Source organism: Alosa alosa, chromosome 19, assembly GCF_017589495.1.
Source record: "Alosa alosa isolate M-15738 ecotype Scorff River chromosome 19, AALO_Geno_1.1, whole genome shotgun sequence".
Taxonomy (NCBI): domain Eukaryota; kingdom Metazoa; phylum Chordata; class Actinopteri; order Clupeiformes; family Clupeidae; genus Alosa; species Alosa alosa.
Window position 1 is genome coordinate 19842224 of NC_063207.1, and position 22983 is coordinate 19865206.

Genomic DNA, 22983 nt, shown 5'->3' on the forward strand with positions numbered 1-22983 from the left:
CCAACAAGAAAAGAAGACAACAACCAACATGGATTTACATTTTCTACATTTTACTGCTATGAAATATGCAAATTATATGCTCTGAGCAGTAATACGAGCATACAATAAAATGATACTGTGCACTACAAGGACAGAGAAACAGAAGATATAAAACACATCAGCCATTATTGAAGGAAATGAGTGGAATGAAAAGCAACAGATATAAACACAGCTACATAGTTCTGCGGAGTGTCCAGGACTGTGCATAACCCGATGACCTGAGAGAGGCAGCCAAAGCAACTTTCTGGGGAAGAATACTGTACCTCGAAATGACTTCATAGTGTCAGTAACAGCAACTTCAACAAGGTCTGAACTAGCAACAGCAACACAATCATCCAGATGCTTTTGCATGAGTAATGGGTGAGAGAGGAGTCTCTTATGAGTCCTTCATGACTGTGACATGGCACACAGTATACTCCATGTTCTTCTTAAAGGTTTAAAGGTGCTGTAGGATGGGCAGCACGAGGCAGTTGGCATCGGGCTGACGCTGGGGGAAGGCGTAGGACGGGTCGGCAGAAAGGAGATGGTGGGGGGCAGCATGAAGCACATGGCGGGCACAGTGTCCTAGGAGGTTTGCCCTCTGTGACCAATCACACACACTCACACACACACACACACACACACACACACACACACACACACACACACACACACACACACACACACACACACACACACACACACACACATACACACACACACACACACACACACACACACACACACACACACACACACACACACACACATGCACACACACACAGGTAATGAGTAAAACATTGATTTTCATTCCTCAATGATAGGCTACAATGTTGCCTGGGGGCAAAAACTGAGTTTAAAATGAGATTTTTGTTAAGTGCGAGACTTAATGCATTGAAAACCAGATAAATATTTGTGTGTTAGTGTTAAGTTATAAGGATAGGTGTAAAATTAATAAGTTAGCTTATTAATTAAAATAATAAAAATTAAAAACATTATAAAAATTATTATTATTATTGTTCTCATCATTATCATTATCACCGTCATCAAATCATCATCTTTAACCAAAATGAAAGAAATGTCTTAAGTTTACAGCATAAAACGCATTCATTCATTTTTGAGTCTCTATGAGTCCTGCATGACTGTGACCTGGCACACACCATAGCCTACTCCATGCGATTTATTTCTAAGCTTCCGCAAGTATGTATCATGTATCAATGTCAAGAGATTCTTGGGTCATGTTGTTCAATTGTGTCAACGTGAGTAGCGATTCTCGGGCTTTTATTTTGATTTTTTACCGTATCCCATCCAGAAATCGAAACAGGAAGTGTGCTTCTTAGCAAACCCTTATTTAGGCTGCCGTCTCCCTAGCTCATCTCATCGTGCTGTTAGACACGCTGGTCTTCAAGGGCAAAAGAGTCCCGCCTTTCTTCCAAAGGATTGGTAAATACTTTATTTGATAACGTGCAATTGGATGGAAGTAGTATAGTGCCCGCCCCCTTAACAGGAAGAACATCGCACTGAAGAAACATACACATGCGATGACGCTTCAACGTTATGGTCCTACCAACTATTGAAATTACTCGTTCGATACGCTGATTTGGAGTTAACTATTGTGTACGTATGACATCCGAACTTTTCACTGTGAACGGTGCATTTTACATCTGTTTTTAAAGTAAAGCTTGTGTATGTATATCATGTAAGTCAACGTGTTGAACAGCCTTACGAGGTACACCTCTTTCCTTCCCATGGAACTTACAAATTGCATTGTAGGCCTACATGCTATGAATGGTGCCATCAAGACAGTGTAATTTTGAAATATTGTTAGTTGTCTTGAACATCTTTTTCGGCCTCGTGTGCTTTAGCCTACTCCACGCATGTGAAAGACTTACTCACTATTACAAGAATAGTACCGTGTTAGCAATAATTGTTTATGAGGGCAGCATACCACATTTCTACTTGCTGTTCTAGATAGACTGGTGTACAGAAGAAGTATTTATTTTATTTTATGGCTTGGGTGAAAGGTACCCCATTTTTGTTGGAAATGTAGTTGATGTAAATAACCACTAGGTGGCGAAAGCACTCCATGTTTTTACTGCAAAGGGTTTATGGAAAATATGACCTGCAGTAGTACATGTGTTGACAATTTGATTGCATTTTAGTTTCTAGATGGCAGCATCTGGCAAATTAGCTGCTCTGCGGCTGCCCCCGCTACCCACCATAGGGGAGATCATAAAGCTGTACAACCTGCGAGCTGAGAAGCAGTTGTCTCAAAACTTCCTCTTGGATATGAGGCTTACAGGTGTGTAAACCAAAGCTTAAAAGAAATAAAGTCTGACCATGATCAAAAGGCTGTCCAGTGTCCACCATCTACACTAAAATTACAGGATATGCATAATGTAAGCTGTGTTGTGTTAACAGTACCACCATCATCAGACCAATGAACACTGGCATGTTTTTGTTTTGCCTTGAGATATGACAGCCATGCACACTATTATTAGGCAGAGCATTTCATTTTAGACAAGACGTGACGTGACGTGACATGACATGACGTGACATAAATTGCCTATTACAGATAAGATTGTGCGTCAGGCGGGCAGCTTGAAGGATGCCCATGTGTGTGAAGTGGGGCCGGGGCCGGGGGGAATGACCCGATCAATCCTGAATGCCGGCGCCGCTGATGTGCTGGTGGTGGAGAAAGACAGTCGTTTCATCCCCAGCTTAAAGGTAGGGCTCACTGCCACATGCTCCTCTCCCGCATGCTTCCTGCCCTCATAGCAGATCAAGCCTGCAGCCTTTTTAAGCGCTTGTAAGGCACATACATTTCAACACTAAGTCAATACTATGAGACCAGAAATGATTTAGATGAGTGTTTGTTGTTGATGGCAGATGGATTACAAGCTTTTAACAAGCTCTTTTTCCTCATGAGCTGTTTATGGGTTGATAAGTGGTCCTCCAATAGCATTTGTAGTGTGGGTGTTTAGCATGGGTGAGCATCAGGGCCGTTCAATGGCAATTACTGTACAATATGACTGAATGCAATCAGGTTTGTGCAAAAATACATGATAATGCAGCATTTATTTTTGTTTGTTTTTTAGAGGGCAATGCTGAATGGCCTTGATGCTCAATGTTTCTTCAGTTGAAACATTTTAAATAGGTCTCACAGTGCCTCTATCTGTACTGCCTAGAGTTAAATTAATATCACATTATCAATTGGAGCTCAGCCTAAGAGTGATGATCTAAATGAAACAAGAGTGTCTAAACACTGCTAAGGGTAAAGTAGGCTAATGTGCTATGCTCTCCACAAAGGGCCATGAACGAGAGACACTCATAATTCATGTGCGCCATCTGTGTGTTTAGCCTATCCCCTGAACGTACATGGTGTTAACAGTCCTTTTCCCCATACGGAGGTGCTTGTCTTGATTCACTGAGAGGTGTTCACGGCGCCATGTGTCTTTTCCGATAGCTTCTGGCCGAGGCGGCCCCTGGCAGGGTCAGGATAGTTCACGGTGATATCCTCACCTATAGGATGGACCGGGGATTCAAGCCTGACATAGCCAAGAAGTGGGAGGATGGTGAGTGATGAGCCCAGCACACAAGACTGCACTGTTTGTTTGCCTCAGAGATTTCTGCACAGTGCTCCTCTACATTCAAACCTAAATATGTCAGGGCTAAATAGCATAATCACTCCCATTATGTATCTCTTTATGTAGTATATACTATACAGGCATATAATGGCTAAATTAATGACTGGCAAATCATGAAAACGTGCACGATGAATATATATAAACCTCAGCTTTATGTCACACCATATGGTTGTAAGTCAACATTAATATAATGTCATCATTTATTAGAAATAAGAGTATGAACTGTGCAAGACTGCAGTACCAGAAGTGCTAGAGTGAAGTGGTGTTGTAGAGTGCTTGCGTATCTGTCTGCAGAGCCACCCAACTTACACGTAATAGGGAACCTCCCCTTCAACGTGTCCACCCCGCTCATCATCAAGTGGCTGGAGTCCATCTCCACGCGCAGCGGGCCCTTCGCGTTTGGCCGCACACGTCTCACGCTCACTTTCCAGAAGGAAGTGGCCGAGGTGAGCTCCTTTTGGTTCCTACCCCTCTCCATCATGTGTCTCCCTCAAACTGGCAGAAGTGAAATGCAGCATGACACGTAATTAGTGGCTAATTAACTCGATATCAGATTGAATCCCTTAGGAGGATCATTTTTGTAGCACCATAATTCATAGCAACAGTAACAGTAAGCTCTGATGTGGCCTCAGATGACAGAAGTGATTTCCTCAGTCCAGAAATATGTTAAAGAGTTTTCTGGTCACAAAGGCTCATTAATTAATGTAAGTTTTCAAATACACTCTACTAAACAAAAACAAGCTAAACTTTAAAAGTAGAAATGCTTTCAGCCAGCATCTCCTTGACAACACTATGATTCTTTGGATAATGAACAGAAAGTTAACATTACCCATCATTAAATTACTCATCATTAATGTTGTATTAAATGCTTTTTTGAAATATCATGAATTGTTAAGTTAAATGTATCTTAATGGAAATAACCTTTTTAAATAGAAGGTTTAAGTGAAACAAGATGAATGTAAAATTAAGGCGTTTGTGAGTTCTGTGGGCATTCTGAAGCAGTGAGTCCTTCCTAATGATTCCCGATCCCTCAGAGGCTGACAGCGAGCACGGGGAGCAGACAGAGGAGTCGCCTGTCTGTCATGGCGCAGACCTACTGCACCGTCAAGAACTGCTTCACCATCCCGGGGAAGGCCTTTGTTCCCAAACCTGAGGTAGGACTCTGTTCCTCAGTTCCCCCCGCCCCATCTCCATACACACACTCTCTCTCTCTCTCTCTCTCTCTCTCTCTCTCTCTCTCTCTCTCTCTCTCTCTCTCTCTCTCTCTCTCTCTCTCTCTCTCTCTCTCTCCGTCTCTTCCTCTCTCTCTGTGTTTTTCTCATCCAGCGCCCTCAGTAGTTACAGATAAAAGGTCCTGTGTAGAGCCTCATTAGTGACATGCAGAAAGCGCCATGGCCTCAGATGTGGTGACAGAGCCGTGGCATGCTGCGTGTAATGAAGCCTGTTGGGCATTCTGGGCCTCTGCACCACGTGCTGCTCACACCTCAGCCTGGCGATGGTGCATTCTGGGCCTCTGCACCACGTGCTGCTCACACCTCAGCCTGGCGATGGTGCATTCTGGGCCTCTGCACCACGTGCTGCTCGCACCTCACGCCTGGCGATAGTGCACAGCAGTCTCACGCAGAGGCCCCCATCTCAATCAGGGTGTTTGTTTCATTGACTGGGGACGAGAGACCTGAAAACGCGTGGCTTCAGTAACTGGTGACTGTTGTGAGTGTCTGTGTCTGTGTGTGTCTGTGTCTGTGTATGTGCGCGTGTGCGTGTGTGTGTGTGTGAGTGTGTGTCTGTGTGTGCGAGTGTGTGTGTGTGTGTGTGTGTGTGTGTGTGTGTGTGTGTGTGTGTGTGTGTGTGTGTGTGCGTGTGTGAGTGTGTGTGTGCATGGCCAGGGATTGCCAGGGATTATGTACTGCAGGAGTGGTGGAGTCCCCCCAGGAGCAGCATCCCTCTTGGTCAAAGACCCCCGCGTGTGTAAATATTTCATCTAGACAGAGTATGGGGAGAGATGCCGTGGTGAAGCGAGCGAGAAACTGGGGCTGATTGTTCATTCTCTCAGAAGAAATGGCTCCCAATGATTATTTCATCATACGCCAGGGCTTTTTGCGCGGGTGTGAGTGAGCGCGTCAGTGGCAGCGCCGGCATCAGAGGGGCCTTCACACACGAGTGCCTGGGAAAAGGAGCATTTTCGAAAGTTAATGTCATAAAAAGTGATAGTACATTTTTCATAGAGATGACTTAACTCCTATGCTAAATCTTATGGCACTTCTGTTTGTAAAAAATGCAAGCAGAGAGTACTTGCCACCAAGTTCATGAAAATATTATCTGTGTAATGGTTTTTATGGCAGAAGTGTCATTGTTTAATGTGCTACTCTACTTTAAATGAATGGGAAAAGTTAGTGGTTTCGCATAAATCCTTGCACATTCATTCATGCATTGTGTGAAATCAGACACCATTGTCTACATTGGATCAAGTCATCAGACACAGATACATTGTTTCCTTTTTATTTTCAGAAATAGACTTGTACCTATATTTTATTTATAGTCCAATTTCATATCACATACACTTAACGTTAAAACGTTTCTATCGTGCCGCATGATTAAACAGTGCCAAAATATAACCTGCGTAGCGGATTGGACTGAAAAGCCTGCCTGTCTCGAGTTAGCCCAGTGCTCATTGGGAATGGGAAATGTAAAATGGAGTGAGTGTTGTGGACGGGCACATTTTGATGGGTATGTGTGGGTGTTCTCTCACCACCCACAGGCCTGCCCCATGCCATAATGACACAGGCTCCACTGCCTACTGGGCTGAGTGCTTTGTGAAACATCTACTGAACAATTTCCATGGCTACATACCGGATGAGGGGATAAGCTGGGAGAAAGGCCAAAATCTCTTGTTTGTGTGTGTGTGTGTGTGTGTGTGTGTGTGGTTGCGCATGTGTGAAGGGCTGTGGGTGCATTGCTTTTATAATATGGCAGTGTTCTGTCCTGAAGCACGTTTTGGGTTTTCCTTTCGAAGACTGCACAAATCCAACAAATCCGCTCTGTGTCCTAATTGTTGGCATTATCTTGTTCTAAGTGGCTTTGGATCGCTAATTATTTTTTGATGCTCTGGGATTTGCTGAAATTGACTGATTTCTGAGCATTCATTCCCTCTTCTCCCCAATCCGTCCCGGTAATCCAAGGGCACTCCTGAGATTAGGAATGCCTTCGATGGATGTAAAACATGTCAGGGAAAAGGAAGCACGAATCGAATGCTTCCACACCCTATTTCCATGGGCACTGTCTGCAACGTTTCGATATTCCTGAATCCTGCCAGTGTGTTTCTGACGGAACACTGCGGAAAGGAGCGGCTCTTTGTCAGCTGAGGCAAGAACATTGGACATGTAATTACAGTTGTCAACAGTTCTGAGAAAACCCCTTGCAGGAGCGTCCTCACACGTCACACACACACACACACACACACACACACACACACACACACACACACTTATCTTCTGGCTTCCCTCCTCCATGCTCGTCAGCACGTATGCAAGAGAAGGAGAGACAGGCAGAGCTGAGCACGTGGCAATTAGCTTTAGCGCTGCCTTAATGATGGCCCCGGCATTAAATTTCATAAAATATCTTCTCTGGCTCCTTGAGAACGGAAATAAAACCGAGGAAACAGCAGGCTTAATCTTTCCATTGAACCTGTTTTGGAAAGGTCAGTGGGAATTTATGGGGGATGGCGGAGAGCTGGGCAGAACTGGCTCATTTCGTAATCACAGGCATTAGCATGTATTGACGTACCCCTCCGAGATGCTCGCTTCTGCTTTAGTGTGTGTGTGTGTGTGTGTGTGTGTGTGTGTATGTGTGTGTTTTTATTTTAATCTCCAGCACTCCTCACACCCCTGCGAGGCAGCTTGTACTGTCACATTGAGTGACTCTGACTGTCCTTGAAGGCTTCTGTCGGCTGTGATTGGCTCCTCGTCGCGTGGCCCCGGGGCTGCCGTGCACTGGGTCTACCCTGCCACCTATAAGACAAACGTCCCCCCACCTGGGTCTGTCACATGAGCGCCACATCCAACCTCACAAGAACCCAATGCTAATTACGGAGCGCTGTCGACATGGCGACATCCGCAGCCAATTACACGACAGCAGGATTCTAAGCCTGTCGCTGGTCCTCTCCTCCCCCTCCCACCGGTGGGGTACAAGGCAGGGAAGGGGGCTCAAGGATCCTGGATGACCTCAGTCGCTCGGACCAATTTGATATACTGCGCCATGACATGCTAATCTGCACAGCAAACATCTCAAGGGAGCTGGCCGAACACGGTCAGTGTATTAGCTGGCTGTAGAGGAGTGTGTGTGTGTGTGTGTGTGGGGTATTGGTGAGAGGCTCACTCCTCTGCACCTCCCAGGCTGGTTTAGCCGCTTGTGATTATCTCGGCCATCGACTGCTCCGAGAGCGGCTCAATAGCCTCTCCATCACGACCTGAGCGACTCCAGCGGCTTGTCCCCCACACACACACACACACACACACAAAACACACATGCACAGCAGAGACATACAGACTGAAAAACATACCCACCGCACAGAGAGAGAGAGAAAGAGAGAGAGAGAGAGGAGAGAGAGAAGAAATGATCACAAAAGGAATAAAAAGACACGGATTGAAATGAGGGAAGTGGGGGAGGATGGCAGCGCCTCCAGACTGATTCATGACAGAGATCGATCTGAAGGGAGAGTGAAGCGTACCTGAAGCAGATGGCTGTCTGGGCGTCCTGAGTTATGGCCGCTTCATCCCCGCCCCCACTGGACTCTGAGGGGGAGCCTCGTACAGATGTTTGTCCTGTCCCTGGCCCCTTCAGTGGAGTCCGCAGGCCAGACGAGCTGCGCAGCTACAGTATATATGCTGAAATTGCTGTCTACCGTTTAGTAACACAGACAACAGTTTGTGGTTTAGTTTTACTAAATACTTTCTTTGTGTGTGTGTGTGTGTGTGTGTGTGTGTGTGTGTGTGTATGCAGTGTTAAGGAGAGAGAGAGGGGAAAAAGAAATCCTTGCTGTTGAAATTAGTTGCTGTGGACCTATTTCATGTGAAGTATTCTTTTTAATCAACACAAACATGTGAATATACCGTACATTAAATGTTTTGGTGGCCCATAAATGATGGATTCCATTCTGGTAAATGGGGTCAACTTAGGTATCAAGAGTAAGGCAAAGTTATTCCAATGACATGCGTGCCTGAAGGCAAACTCTGAGTCCAGGACGGTCCCAAGGTAAAACTCTAAAAATACAGATACCTACTTTGAACTGAAATGGTTTGGCTGGCAGCAACGGTTTATCAAGAATTTAAGAGATCTCTCCACTATGACATGGCATTAGATCATTTCATATTTATACAGTAATGCATTGTGTTTTTTTCTTTCTGGAAAAATATCTTTGATCCATGTCTGGAATAATGTAGATGTTTCTGCTCTAATACCCTATGGTGTGGTTTCCGACTAATTAGGTTAACTAAAAATACTCCTCATTAATTGCATGTTAAGACAGGTCTTATTAGGTGAAAGTTGATATACAGCCTGCCAGAGAGAGAGACCCATCAGTAAACTAGCATTACCATTATTTGTGCTTGGATATCAAAAACAACACACCCTTGAGGATAAAATCTGCGCCAATCTCAGGAGAGGTCAAAAGGTTGCTCATTTCCCCACAAAGAAGAGAGAGGAACAGCTGCTTGCTCTTTGGACGATCTGCTGAGTGTAAATATCCCTCTCTTTTTTGCTGAATTGGTATATTCAGTGCTCATCCTGAAACAAAGAGCGATGCTCAGGGGAGTCCAGCAGAGAGGAGCAGCGGAGTAGAGTCGAGTACAGTGCAGCAGACTTACTCAAGATGCCGTGGAGCTGTGCACGCCCACTAATAATTCATGTACAAACTAGAGATCCCACTTATCTAGTTTGCATGTGTGGATGACCGCCTATCGCTGCTTTGCTGTTTTATAGATGTTTTAGATATCATTTCTTCCCTTGCGGCAGATCGCCGTTCACTGCAGTGAAAGAATTCTCGACAGTCTTGTGACATCAAGAGGTTAATGTATTGTGAATTAAGACTGTATTAGAGTAAATCCTACATGCCCTCTCTATTCTGAAGCCATCAGAAAACCTTATCTTTATATACACTTGTGTATTTGTCTATAATGACTCCAAACCTATTGTTACCCAGTCATTCAAGGACACTATCACGTTTCCTTCGAACGGGGAGAAGAGGTCTCTGTGAACTGACCTCAATTTAATTCTTGGATCAAGATCTGCAAATTGTCACAGTATTATTTTTCTCAAAAAGCCCATTTGTCATTTGGGAGACTCTATTGCCTATCTCAGCAGTTTACGGAGGTGCACTGAGGGCAGCATCATTATTCCAGCAGGGTCTGATCCATGCTAGGACACCGTGGAGCGTTGAACAGGCCAAGGTCATCCCCTGCCCCCAGCTGACAAGCGTATTATATCTCCCGTACCTGAACCCTTATGAAGATGGCGATTGCCCCGACGAAAATGCCTCCCATTAAACAAGGTGAGATATTGGAGTCCACTGACTGATCGTCCCTTTTGCCGCATATTACAGCGTCGCGCTTGTGGCGGACAGAGCTAACAGTGACTGATGGCTTTCAGTATGGGCGTCTCATATCAGTCACACCCACCGTGTAACCTGCCAGAAAGGACTCGTGCAGGGCCTTAGCGTACATGCCTCGTAATGGACCTGTAACGACCAGTCTCCATACATCAAATGCATTTCTGCCCTTTCCCTCATGGTGGCAGGCAACAGAGGGGGACGTGAACATGAGACTGAGAGGAGAGTGTGTGTCTGTTCATGTTTTCCAGAATTGTGTGTGTTTTGTGTGTGTGTTTTTGTTTCTGTGTGTGTGGGGATCAGTGGTGGGTTACTGTTATGAGTCGAGATAGGAGTGTGGGGGTAGACTGAGCAGGATTTGAAGCTCTCATCCCGCCTCTTAGCCCTGCATCTGTGATGTGTCATGGCGGCTACACTGGGCCAAACTCTTTGAAGCCAAATGTAGGTTAAACACACAAGAGGAGAGGATCTTATTAGTGCTTACCCACAAGGAAATGTTTTTTTTTTTCCCTCATATCTTGACTCTGCTTGGTTGCATAACTGACTCGAGCCTGTGATGAATCCAGAGGTGGGGAGGTGCGTCTTCGAGGGAAAAAAAGGCAAAAAGAAAAAAGGCATGTTTTCGATATGTCAACAGACTTTGAGTAATTGCCTGTAATGCCAGCCAAATATTGTGAGCAATAAAAATGGTGAGAAATGCATCTGTGAACCATCCTCAGATGTTCTCATTTCGCAGTAAGGGGTAGTTTATATTCCCAGGGAGCTCAGATGGCAGCTAGGGCGCCTATAGGCAAATGTGGATTAAATTTAGCTGAATGCAGGGCAGGCGAGCTGTGAACACTCAGACTGGATGCCACATCTGTGTGACTAGACATCCCCCTGAATCAACCGAGCCAATTTCATCTTTCTGTGTACCCCAGCGTAGAGGATGCAGATTTTGCCTCTCCTCGTCGCAACCTGCTCTGCTCAACCAGCTGTTGCTTTCCACGCCAGAGAATCTTAATTGGGTAGAATCATCCGAACGTTGTCCGTGCTCATGCATGTAGCGCAGAAGCGCCTCTCCCCGTTATCTCCGAGCTTCTCTGTTGTGTGCTTTCCAGCTGGGTAGACTGCCTTTGCTTTTGCTTCTCCTTTGAAGGAGCTTCATTGTGATACCATGCAATCACATTGAGTTTCTTTTGGAAAATTTTGTTGTGCACAGTTTCATGTCATTCCTTCAGATGTGTTTTTTTTTGTTTTGTTTAGTAGTTCATGTGTGTCCCCCAATAAGGCACAAATAGAAACCCAGTCATGTGAAGTCTATTCTCTGGTTACATATATAGGCACAATCCATGAACACTCTAAGCAAGCAGCCCACTCGTAGCACAGCATGCACAGTCCAAAAATCTGTGTTTCTGGCAAGCGAAATGTACCACCCTTCAGCAGCCAACCAAATGGATATTTTAAGGACTTAGGAGAACAAGATGAGAAGAAATGATGATAATATGAAGACATGTTGCTTCCACAAAATAGTTTTATTAGTAAAAAATATAACTACTTGCACAAGCACACTGAGACAACAGTACTGGAACGCTTTGAACTGTAACCCTTTGCAAAATTATGAAGTGCTTTAAGCATCCACAAAAATAAGCTGCATTTAACCAAATGCTAATTATTATTATTGTTTATATTTAGTAATGATATTCAACTGTTGGAGAGCTGTAACACCCAGGCCATTTGAAGCTCATGAATTAGTGCTGATAAACAAGCTGCAATATCACATAAATGACTCCGGCCTAGTTTTGCCTGCTAAATTTTACCAGACAAAAGGGGGAAGGGTTTGTTCACACTGCTAGCATAACTATGTACAAAGAAATGTGTTTCCCCTCTGTGAGCATCTGCAATATTGAGCCACAAACCAGCTGCTGTCAATCTAAGTCACACGTCAAGGTGTAAAATGTGTTGCTTCTTATAAAGAAGATTTGGTATGAACATGCTTGGATGCTTAAATGAGGGTTCAACTGCATGTTCCCTCGGTAAAAGGAAAAGTTCATAGAGTAATGGCTAATTGAAAATGCTTCTTCAAGCTCAGATGCAGTGGAGAACAAATCCCAAATGCACAACTGATGTGCCTTTCCTTAAATAAAAAACAGCTCCTCAGATTCTGCCTAAACCAGGTTTCTCTACTGAGATAATTGTGCTCTGGAATTGCAGAAGAGATTCAATACATTAAAATGAATCAGAAATGTTCACTGCGTCTATGAAAACTGTAAACAAGATTGCATTTCAGTGGATGTTCAGTCTGCGTGGACAGGTCTTTTGTGTTCTTGGATACACTCGTATTCTACCAAATTCCTCTATCTTAGTTGAATTGGCAAGCTCTGAACTATTGGACCATACATAAATGGCAAAACTCATTGTGAGAAGTAGATTTGGCACATTCTTGCACCCCAACACATCCTGCAAGCTTTTGTTTCGGGGGGAGCACATTCAGCATAGTTATTGCAATTTCGTAACAGTGCCTGGGCAGCCACCATTGTCCAGGTGTCCATCGTGGCAGCTATGGTTGTGGCGTAATCCACCCCAGAAGGGCAGCCAGGTCCCTGGCGTTGCCCTCTCCGCGCGCCAAGCACCGCCTGCAGGTGGCGGGCTGGTCTGCGCCATCTGTTTGCCCGGCGGGACTCCAGATCACACCGCGCCATACATCACTAGCAAGCGCCTGTCACCAGAGTCACTCTTCCCAGGCTGGAGACGCTATCTTCCATCACCCATCAAAACGCTCAATCTCACGCACACTGACACACACACACACACACACACACTTGACATGCGGTCAACAGGAAAGAGGGGCGATTGTGTGCTGGTTGTGTGTGCGCATGTGTGTGTGTGTGTATGTGCTGCTTGTGAGGAGGTGGGTTGTTTGTTTATGTGTGTGGTTGACTGGGTTTTGCTGGCAAGCCTGTACTCAACATGCAACTGTTCCTGCTGTCACAGGCATGTTCCATATGCGCCCAGCGAGAGCAAGAAGGTGCTCACTGACAGGATGGTCAAGTGTGGGGAAGATGTAGGCATGCACACACGCCACACACACACACACACATATATATATATATATATATATATATATATATATATATATATATATATATACACACACACACACACACACACACACACACACACACACACACATATTCAGCATTGCGTATTAATACTGGTGCAAACAGAGGCGACGATAAATTATAAGTGGATTTGCTCTTGAAATCCACCCTCGACGTGATCTTGATGAGATGAACACTTGTAACAAGCATGAAGGCCACTCTTAAAAAAATCATGCATATTTTCATAACATATGAAGGGAGGAAGGAAAGGGATTTCCATTTCCCCCCCATACAGCCATGTACACTACTGCCCGAGCCTGACGCCTGTGACCTCCGCTGGGGAAGAGAGGGGAGGGTAAACAGATCCATGCCTGGGAGGAGGTGCCGCAGAGGGCTTTGTCTCCAGACATTGATCTCGGCAAGCGCAAGGGTGAATCACGACAGGGAGCGTGAAGGTAGCAGAAAGGAGCAGGAACGAGAGATTGAAAGCAAAGCAAGCAGTAAGCTACGACCCTCTGCACAGCTACAGATCCACAAACCCCCCCCCCCCCCGGACAATAAAGATATTTGGGTGCTGGATTCTGTTTCCATGGTAGTGAGGGACGGCGAGAGTGAGAAGCGTGCATGCAGCTCAGTGCGCTCGTGTGTGTGTGTACTTGGGTGCCTTTTATGTGAGTGTGTGTGTGTGTGTGTGTGTGTGTGTGTGTGTTTTTGCTTGTGTGCCTTTAAGTGAATGTGTGTGTGTGCGTACGTGTGATGAATGAGCAGGGTGCACCCTGGCGACGGCGGCTCCTTGTTGTTATTTGGGGCTTACTGGGGAAGCGGCAGCCCTCTCCTGACTGTCCACTCTGCTGGCGCGACGGACTTATCTTACTCATCTGCAGCGGTGACAATGGGACTCCTGTCAGTCATATCTGATGCAAGCTCAATTCAGCACAGTCCAGCCAACATGTCCACCCCCCACCCCCTCCTTCTACTGACCAAACCCTCTCTGTCTGGCCGTCAGCCTCACGTCAACAGTTTAAGCGGCATAAACAAACTACAGCTTTTGAGGCACAGGCATTCTGGCTGCGTCTCGACGTCTATCCAGGCAAACGGCTGCATTCAACACAGGCTCCAGACAGCATGCTTCGGCAGAATATCGATCATTCTATCAGCTACCAAAAATAAGACGATATACCTCATTAGTTCAGCTATTACCCTAGTGGACAGTCCAAAATGACTAAAATGCTTGCAAAACACAAGGGACTCCACGTAACTATTGCCTCTTTGAAACATATTGCCAACTTGCTTTTTTAGTCCGATTGTTAGCAGCTAAATGATTGCTTTTCCCACGTCCTTTTTGAGAATTGTTCAATTCAATCCAATCCTTTGAGCAAGCAAGAGAAAAAAAGGACCAGGTATCCATTATAGGTTTTCTACTCCCAAAGGAACTCTAGATCACCATCTACGTCATGCTGATGTGTTCAGCATCTTCTTCTCCTGGCTGTGACTCGCTGTCTCTGCTCCACTCACTGCAGTGCTCTCCCCTGCACACCTCAATATTCACCGGCCGTCTGTTCCAAGGCACAGCACAGGAAATACCTCCACTGCTTGTGCTTGCACGGGGGAAAACGGGGGGAGGGAGGGAGGGAGGGGGTGAAAAGACGTTAGTTCTCCCATCTTTCGTCTCATCACTTTAAACTCCCCCTTTTATCTCACAGAAAGCATATTCCCAGACAGACTGCGGCAGCACATATGGACATTTAAGTGAGTGCGTGTGTGTGTGTGTGTGTGTGTGTGTGTGTGTGTGTGTGTGTGTGTGTGTGTGTGTGTGTGTGTGTGTGTGAGTGAGAGTCAGTCATTCCAGCGTGATCTGTTTTCCCCCCTCATTCCAGTCTCGCACGCTCACACGTAGTCCTGCAGGCTGTAGCCGGTCTTGTTGTCCATGGGCGAGAGGGAGCAGTACTGGTGCTGCAGCTGGTCGTGCTGCTGCTGCTGGAGAAGCTGCTGTTGCTGCTGCAGGAGCAGCTTGTCGGGGGGCAGCAGGATGAGGTCGCGGGGCCCCTGTCTCTTGCCCGGGCACGTGGCGCAGAAGATGGAGCCGCCCGCCAGCAGGAAGCCGGCCGACACGAAGGCCACGTAGAGCGCGCCGCCCGGCTCAAACTTGTTGTTGGGCGGCACGTTGGAGTCCAGGAAGCTCTTGATGACCTCGTCGGTGAACCAGCAGGCGGGGACCAGGCAGAGGGTGCCCGACAGCAGGAAGCAGCCGCCGCTGGCCATGGCGGCGTGCTGCTTGGACCGCCGGGCGCCTCCCCAGCGCGTGCACTTGAGGCCCAGCGAGGCCAGGCAGAGGCCCAGAGCGGCCAGCACGCACGACAGCACCATGGTGGTGCGCGCCGTCTGCAGGTAGGCGGGCAGCGCCAGCACCGAGTACTTGAGCGTGCAGCTGAACACGCCGGTGCTGTACCAGGTGCAGTCCATCCATAGGCCCTGCATCTGCGTGATGGCCGAGATGATGTTGGAGGCCACGTCGGCGCTCACCTTCCAGTTGGGCAGCAGCGTGGCCAGCGTGGCCCCCATGATGCCCAGCAGCGCCAGCACGAAGCCGAAGATCTGCATGCCGGGCGAGGCCATCCTCAGGCCGTCCCCAGAGGGCAGCATCCACGGCCAAGACTCGGGTACCGCCAGTGGCACCGCCGCCTGCGCCTCCTCCTCCTCTCCGCGAGGCTGCCAGCCACCACTACCTCCACCCCCCACCTCGTGCTCCTGCTGCTCCGTCTGCAGGACCTGGCAGTGGCCGCTCAGCCACTCAGATCTGCGGCTGTGGCGGCTGCAGTTCCTGGGCGAAAAAAAAGGAATGAGAAATAGAATTGAGCGTGGCGTCTCCTCCTTCCCTCCTCCTCCTCCAGCAGCAGGACCAGCAGCCACACACACACACACACACACACACACACACACACACACTCACGCTCTCTCACTCCGACAGGGAACAAAGGGAGCCAGGCGGATGCAGGCAGACTACCGCTGCTGCTGCTGATCAGAACTGAAGACCCTGGGTTTTGTGTGCCTTAGCATTTTTTTTCACCCTCTCTCCCTTCCCCTCTCTCTCTCCCTTCCTCTCTCTCTCTCTTCTTCTGGTCACTTTGTGTCTTGCTCCATGTTCAGCTCCCTCTGGAACTGTTACTGGAAAGGAGAGTTAAGTTTCTTGTATTTAGCTAATTTTATTAGCTAAAAGCTGCTGCATCCTCAAGGAGAATGTAAGAGATTGTTTTCTGCAACATAATGACTAGACATCCACACACAAGGTAAATAATTAATTTTACACTTAACTATTACATACTATTTAGCTCCGTAGCCATCATGTTATAAGTTTTGTATCATCAATACAATTCATGTATTTTCCATTTCTCTATTTTAAACAGTGATTGCATCATATAAACGTCTGGTACATTAGAATGACAGTCTTTCTGGCATTAGTTCGAGGACATGGTTAAATTTGTTTAGAATGCAAGAGAGCGGAATGTTGAGATGCTTACCTCGACTGGTGCAGCGGGTGCTATAACGCGTCAGGTTGATTGCTGTAGTCGCTGAATGCACACATACAGAAAAGGAGAGAGAGAAAAAAAACACGGGAGGTGAGGGGGCGAGGATACAGCCGTACACATCCATTCATCTCATCAATTTCCTTAGCAACAGTATATTAGAGGACATCCCAGTCACGGACCACACATGCTTGCTCGGAGCATTTGAAAAGCGATCGTGTTTCCTCCTCAGCTCTACAGAAAAGCGCTCCTACGTCACATCAGTAGATGCTGAGATCGAGACGGCACGAATGATTTACTGTTTTGCTTCAAGTTCGGATCAAGTCTTACAAATCGTGTTTTTATTTATTTTTCATTTATTTCTTGCTTTTTAAAAATATAATAATTTGTCTTATTTTTTCTATGATCGCCTTTATTCATTTTCTGTATAGTTATAAATAGTTGAAACACATACCAACACATTAGATCTGACAAAAACGGTCGTCCGATTACGTATAATTAACAGATGAATGTTATTACTGGATTACATACAAGTTATCAGATTCTTGTTCTTCTATGTATTAACTAACACGGTGCTTTTCTTCCAAACGAGTTAGTAGTCTTGGTCTGGGTGCGCATCTGAAAGTATCCCAAGTAGTCACCTACGCTAGCCATGGTTTGCTTCAGTGTAGGCTACTGTGGTTGGACTAACCACCCTCTGCGTCAGCTCATTTCAGTTGCCATGCGGTAGACACAACCCGCAATAACACCAGTTCATGATAAGAGTTGTCACTGTCATTTCCCTCTCATTTAGCATTCCTAGCTTTCATGATTATCAATTGATCATCTGAACCTTGGTCTGGACACAATAAGAAGTTATACAGATTATTCACCTGCACAGAGTTACTCTTAAGATTTTCAGAAAACAATATTTCACTAAAAGCCACACTGTGAAATAATTTCTGTGAAAAACAAAAATATATAGACATTGCCTCAGTTTTAACCAACCCCGAATGTATAACCTAAAAACACTTGACACAAACCTTAAAACTTGGTATATAAGTTATGACATTTTGTCTGTTTTATCATTACCACTTTTGCGGTTGAGAATACCCCTCCTGTCTGTCTGTCTTTGTGTAGTCCAAAAGGTGATCCATCAAACATAGCTCATAGCCATGGACAGCCCACCATATATGACCCTCCCCTGAGCAAGAGCATCAGCAGTCTCTCTCTAGGAGGCTAAACTCCCAGCTGCTCCCCTCCACTCCACTCCCCCTCCACAAGGGCGAGGAACAGGGGGAGGGAGTGGCAAGACGGCCTTGATTCATGAATGACAAAGAGGGCAAAACGGGAGGAAAATGGAGACTGGGCTGAGATAATATAGACATGATGTCCCAGGGAAAAAAATGTGGTCTCCATTATCATAGTATGACTTTAACTGTGACTGACAAGTCTGTGAGATCTCATCAGAATCACAACAAGGATGGTTTCATCTAAGACAGGGATCTGTTTTTTTTTTTTTTTAACCCCCTCTGTTTATGACTTGGCTGACCAATCAATTTATATAGCTTTTTTTTTCTTGATCCGCCTGTGAATCAATATAGTAAAACCTGGAGCAAACAGAACTGAAAACATACACCAACATGTATGACACAAACACACCAGAGGTATAGTAGAGGCTCTGCCTTGCAGGATGTTGACCTTCAGATGTCATGTTTTGGGCCCAGGTGGTTAACTGCCTTAATGAATGTCCTCTACCTTAGTGCCTGTGTTGTTTGTGTGTGTGTGTGTGTGAGAGAGTGAGAGAGAGAGGGAGAGTGTGTTTCTCCTCGCCATGAAGATCATGGAGAATCTGAGATCCTATTGGTGAAGCAGATAAATAAATAAGTGACTGGGAGATTGAAGAGGGAGGCTGTTAACATGTACCCAGGGAGTATGGACGTGTGAGTTGCTGATGTGTGAAGCCATGGGAAGCTATTATAAGCACGGTGCCTTAGTTTATCACCTCACCATGCCATTTGTAAAGGCATGACTGGACACAGAGATTGTCCTTTTCTCAGATGATGAATTTGAAATCTCATTAGCATATTATATGCCTGTAATTACTGCACTGCATTGCACAAATGGTTAGGCTCTTGGGAAAACCCAGTTGTTGACAGGGGAGTACAAGTAGACAAAGAGGTGTGTTAAACTGTATGCCCAAACAGTTAAATAATAATAAAACACATATTAGAATATATTAAAAACATGATTTTCAATCAGAAATGGCTATTTTGGACAGACATTCTTGAGTTACCATTACTTAGCTGGGTTTTACATATTCGGGCTGTTAGTTTAGTTGGTAAATTAAGGGTTCAGGCCAGGTCAGACCTCAATCTGGCACTGGCACAATCAGCTTGGTTATGTTGATAAGAAATGGGAGATCACTGCGATAGACTGGTTCTAACCAGTTGAGGTCAGATGAGCACCATTCCTTGCCTACAACACATTAGTAATGCCTTTGAATGCCAACATGATGAGAATTCGGGTTATTAATAAGATTTGCTTGCTAGCTGTTGAGTAGGCTACTGGTTGAGTATAAATAACTAAGTTAACAACAAGATGTGGTGCTGGTGCAGAACAAGCCCGGAGCTTAAACCAGCTCGCCTTTCTTTAGAATAGCACCTAGGGCAGTTAAGCTAGCAGACTTGAGACACTCTAACATTAACATTACACGTTCATATCCCATAACAATATGACCTTTATGTTATGAAGCTGAAACACTAATCTTTCGTTGCTAGCATTGGTAGCTAACATTACCTTTCTTCTAAGGTTACATTTTACTTTACACTGGACATATCACACAGCTTTACATGGAACCATTAGCAAAAACTTCAGCTAACTGTTAACATTGCTAGTCAGCTAAATAGCTATAACTTTATGCATAGTAAATATGTTGATATTACAGATACAAACCTCGTAATGTTAGCCGGGGGTTCATTCTTGATATAACTATATGTGTCATTCTCATTTTCATTTATGCCCAATTTAACCGATTCATTTAATCATTCTGAAAACGGATAGCTTCAGAGAGAGTTGAAATCACATGACCATAAACCTTTTAACTGATTGGGTGGTCAGGTGCATTGCATAGCCTACTTTCTTTTAAAGGGCATTAAATTAGTGCTGTCTGTCACTTGTCATTGATTCAGCTGAGGCACTTTTAAGAACAGCTTTCGTTTTGGTCACTGGTGGTTATAGGCCTACCTACTGTTGTTGTTGTTGTTATTTTTTATTTTATTTTTTTAAACAATACTACAATCCCAACAGAGAGGAACACTGCTCTTTGTCCATCCTTGGCTGTTCCATGTGAAGCTCTAAGCACAAAGCAAGACTTCTTTCTGCATGTTCAGCTTATCTTTAGCCTGCATGTCTGTGTTCCTTCTCCACAACATAGTTCACACTTTGATGGTGTATTTATGGTTAATATGCTCTCCCCCTCCCCCTCCCCTCCCATTGTTTACTGGAGCTCTTATGTAAAGGAAACTGACAGGTTCTCAGGTGTTGGATCCCTGAAGGCCCGCAACCATAACCTGGTTTATTCCTCACTAGAAATGACAAAATGCCTTGTGCTCTCTCTTGGTTTGGGAGTAGGTGTAAATGGGAGAGGGGACTGGGAGCGCTATAGGAGCAAGGCAGGGCAAGTGTGCACTGTAATAGAGTTCCCCTTGTTGGCGGTGAAGGTTATATCTAGCAGATCTTCCATGCAGTGCGTTTGAATTGGATTTAAGAAAAAATGGATTAAGTCTGCGTGTTTATTCATTTACGGGCTGTAGACATTCCAAGGACATAGTTAAAGATGGAGAGCAATTCTTGCAACTGAAGGAAGTATGCTGTTTACACGACTGGAAAGATGGCAAAGACTTCGCTAATGAACACGGAGCTGCACAAACTGGCTAAAATCTGTGTAAATGTTTTAAGTCATTTTTTTGCTAAAGAAAAAATACTCTAATAAATTGGCTGTGGTATGAAAACAGTTAGTTTGCATATAGATTCTTACATAACAATCCAATTTGGAGTGTGGGATTTTTTTAGAGAAATCATTAGGGGATACGTTTCTTTGCTCATTTTCCTCCCTTCTAAAAGGCCAGCCAAGTCCATTAGAGGATGGAAACTCATTCACTTGTCCATTTCACAAGACCTTTTCTCCCACTGAGGAGGGAATGAAAAGGGGAGCAGCCACCACATGATATATAGTCAGGCCGAGGGCCACGGCTTTGCGGCCCCCTGGATGTGACGTATGACCATATGAGTGTTTCTGAGGCTGTGGTGGTGGTGGTGGTGGGGGTTGGGTGGTGCAGGCCGCCCCATGTCGTGATTTAAGATGAAAGTTTCTTGTGTGCCAGGGTTATCTGGCGAAGATGAATGGTTTGCACGGCATACATTACAGCGGAGAGGCAAGTGAAGCCATGTAGAGGCCGCCCATAAATCACCTACCAAAGTGACTGGGACAAGCCAACTGCTGATATTCTGCTGCCCGTACAGTCAGAGTATCGACGTTTCCCCTGGTGCCTTCCTAAATCATGAAGTGCAGAATACAAATGGTCTAATTACTCCAGGAGAGCAGAATTAAAAGCATTCTTTTCTCCAAGCTCCTTCCTAGCATTCTTGTGTCTGCGTCATCTTACTGTGTTTGGATATGTTCACGGGGCGGGAGGGGTACAATCTACAAAGCAGTGCTCTTGCGTGTGCAACTGACAGGTGACAAAAACGATTTCCGTAAAAACGTTGGAGGCTAGTGTTCCACACGTGCAGATGAAGCAATGTTTTTTTTGATGGCTCTTGGCACAGACACCCTTCCCAGCCAACTCTTTGCTGTCACGCGCCGAGTCCTCGTTGCCGAGCCTGAACAATCGAGCCTTGCAATTCTGCGCGGAAGGATTGTGAAGTGACCTACGGGTTCACCAGAGTTGAAGGCGTCCACACTCAAGCCGGGGCTTTTGTCAGTAGAGAGCTGGGAGTATCATTGAAAAGTTTTGCTTCGGGAAGGAATCACTGCGATATTGCTCAGATCACAGAGCCTTTATGCAAATGTAGTTATTAAGCAATACCATGCAAATAAACTGCAACTTTTCTCTCCTTAGATTAATTTAGCACCCTTCGCCCACATTATTCCGCCCATCCCCAAGACCCAGATAACAACAGAGGCGGGGAGGAGGGAAAGGCAATTAAAAGCCTAATACAATTACAGGCATGGCGAAGTCAGCTCAGCACAAGTGTGGAACTCTGCTCACGTACCTGTGCGCCACTGAGCTCAGTGGATAGCGGGGGGGACTCTGTCGCCAGCGCATTCCCCTTCTACCCTCCCCTGCTGCGTCCGCTGCAAGACGCCTTGGCTGGAGCAATAGCTCTCCCGAAGTCCATTTCGCCTGCTCAAGCGTACTCCATCAGGAAGGGCTGAGAGGGTTAGAGCAGGGATAGAGGGGGGAGCGAAAGAGAGGGAGAAAACGAGAGATGAAAGGACCAGGCTCGTCGCCTCTCTCTCTCTCTCTCTCTATGTGGCCTCTAGGCGCTTCTGCTCTGTCCGGGTCTCCCTGCCGCTCCGGTCGGCTTCGCTGTAGGTCTGCTTGCAGTGCTGAACGCTCGCGGAGACCTCCTGCGAAGCAGCGCGCGAAAAGACACGACTGCCGCTCCTCCGCGGGGTAGCAGATCAAGGGAGAAAGTGCCGAGGCTGGAGTGTGGCTTGCACAAGCGGTGGCGCGCGCTGCTCTTTGTGTGTACAGTCCCTTTCATTACCCACAATGAAAAGGAGAGCTGTCCCCAGGCAGAGGAGAGAGGGAGGCAGGGATGGAGGAGAGGGATGAGAGAGAGAGAGAGAGAGAGAGAGAGAGAGAGAGAGAGAGAGAGAGAGAGAGAGAGAGAGAGAGAGAGAGAGAGAGAGAGAGAGAGAGAGAGAGAGAGAGAGAGAGAGAGAGAGAGAGAGAGAGAGAGAGAGAGAGAGAGAGAGAGAGAGAGATCTGAGGAGGAACCGGGCTCTGCCGGGTCTGGCACGATTACTTCAACAGTTTGTCATATCAGCTTAGCACTGATAGGGAAGGGATCGGGGAGACAGCCGCTAGAGAGCCAGCGCCAAGCTCTGCTCTGCTCTGCTTTGC

At 46.0% G+C, this 22983-nt stretch overlaps 2 protein-coding genes across 10 annotated transcripts in view; one reads left to right on the plus strand and one right to left on the minus strand.

The window, feature by feature from the left end:
- The first annotated feature begins 1436 nt into the window (after positions 1-1436).
- Positions 1437-22983, plus strand: part of tfb1m (transcription factor B1, mitochondrial) — a 43788-nt gene continuing 22241 nt past the window's right edge. Inside the window, exons 1-6 of one of the 3 annotated variants that reach the window (XM_048227888.1) lie at positions 1437-1635; positions 2181-2320; positions 2594-2745; positions 3485-3593; positions 3960-4111; positions 4700-4819. In XM_048227888.1, coding sequence (XP_048083845.1) covers positions 2188-2320; positions 2594-2745; positions 3485-3593; positions 3960-4111; positions 4700-4819 — 666 coding nt within the window. In that variant the 5' untranslated portion in view covers positions 1437-1635; positions 2181-2187. The remainder of the gene's footprint in view (positions 1636-2180; positions 2321-2593; positions 2746-3484; positions 3594-3959; positions 4112-4699; positions 4820-22983) is intronic. The other 2 variants (XR_007191831.1, XM_048227887.1) reach the window with 2 other exon arrangements.
- On the minus strand, positions 13891-22209 carry LOC125284119 (claudin-20). Of its 7 annotated transcripts, none has more exons than XM_048227890.1 (3): positions 22127-22209; positions 16865-16915; positions 13891-16167 (listed from the first exon to the last, which is right to left on the minus strand). In XM_048227890.1, exon 3 carries the CDS (start codon positions 15987-15989, stop codon positions 15234-15236), a length of 756 nt encoding a protein of 251 aa, XP_048083847.1. In that variant the 5' UTR covers positions 15990-16167; positions 16865-16915; positions 22127-22209; the 3' UTR covers positions 13891-15233. The 7 variants fall into 7 exon arrangements, with proteins under 7 accessions (XP_048083847.1, XP_048083852.1, XP_048083853.1 ...); XM_048227895.1 differs by having other exon boundaries at positions 16865-16906; positions 22127-22194; XM_048227896.1 differs by lacking the exon at positions 22127-22209 and adding an exon at positions 19805-20312 and having other exon boundaries at positions 16865-16906.

Excerpts from the sequence above, each read along its gene's own strand:
- LOC125284119 (XM_048227890.1), bottom strand. The coding sequence starts at position 15,989 with ATGCTGCCCTCTGGGGACGGCCTGAGGATGGCCTCGCCCGGCATGCAG.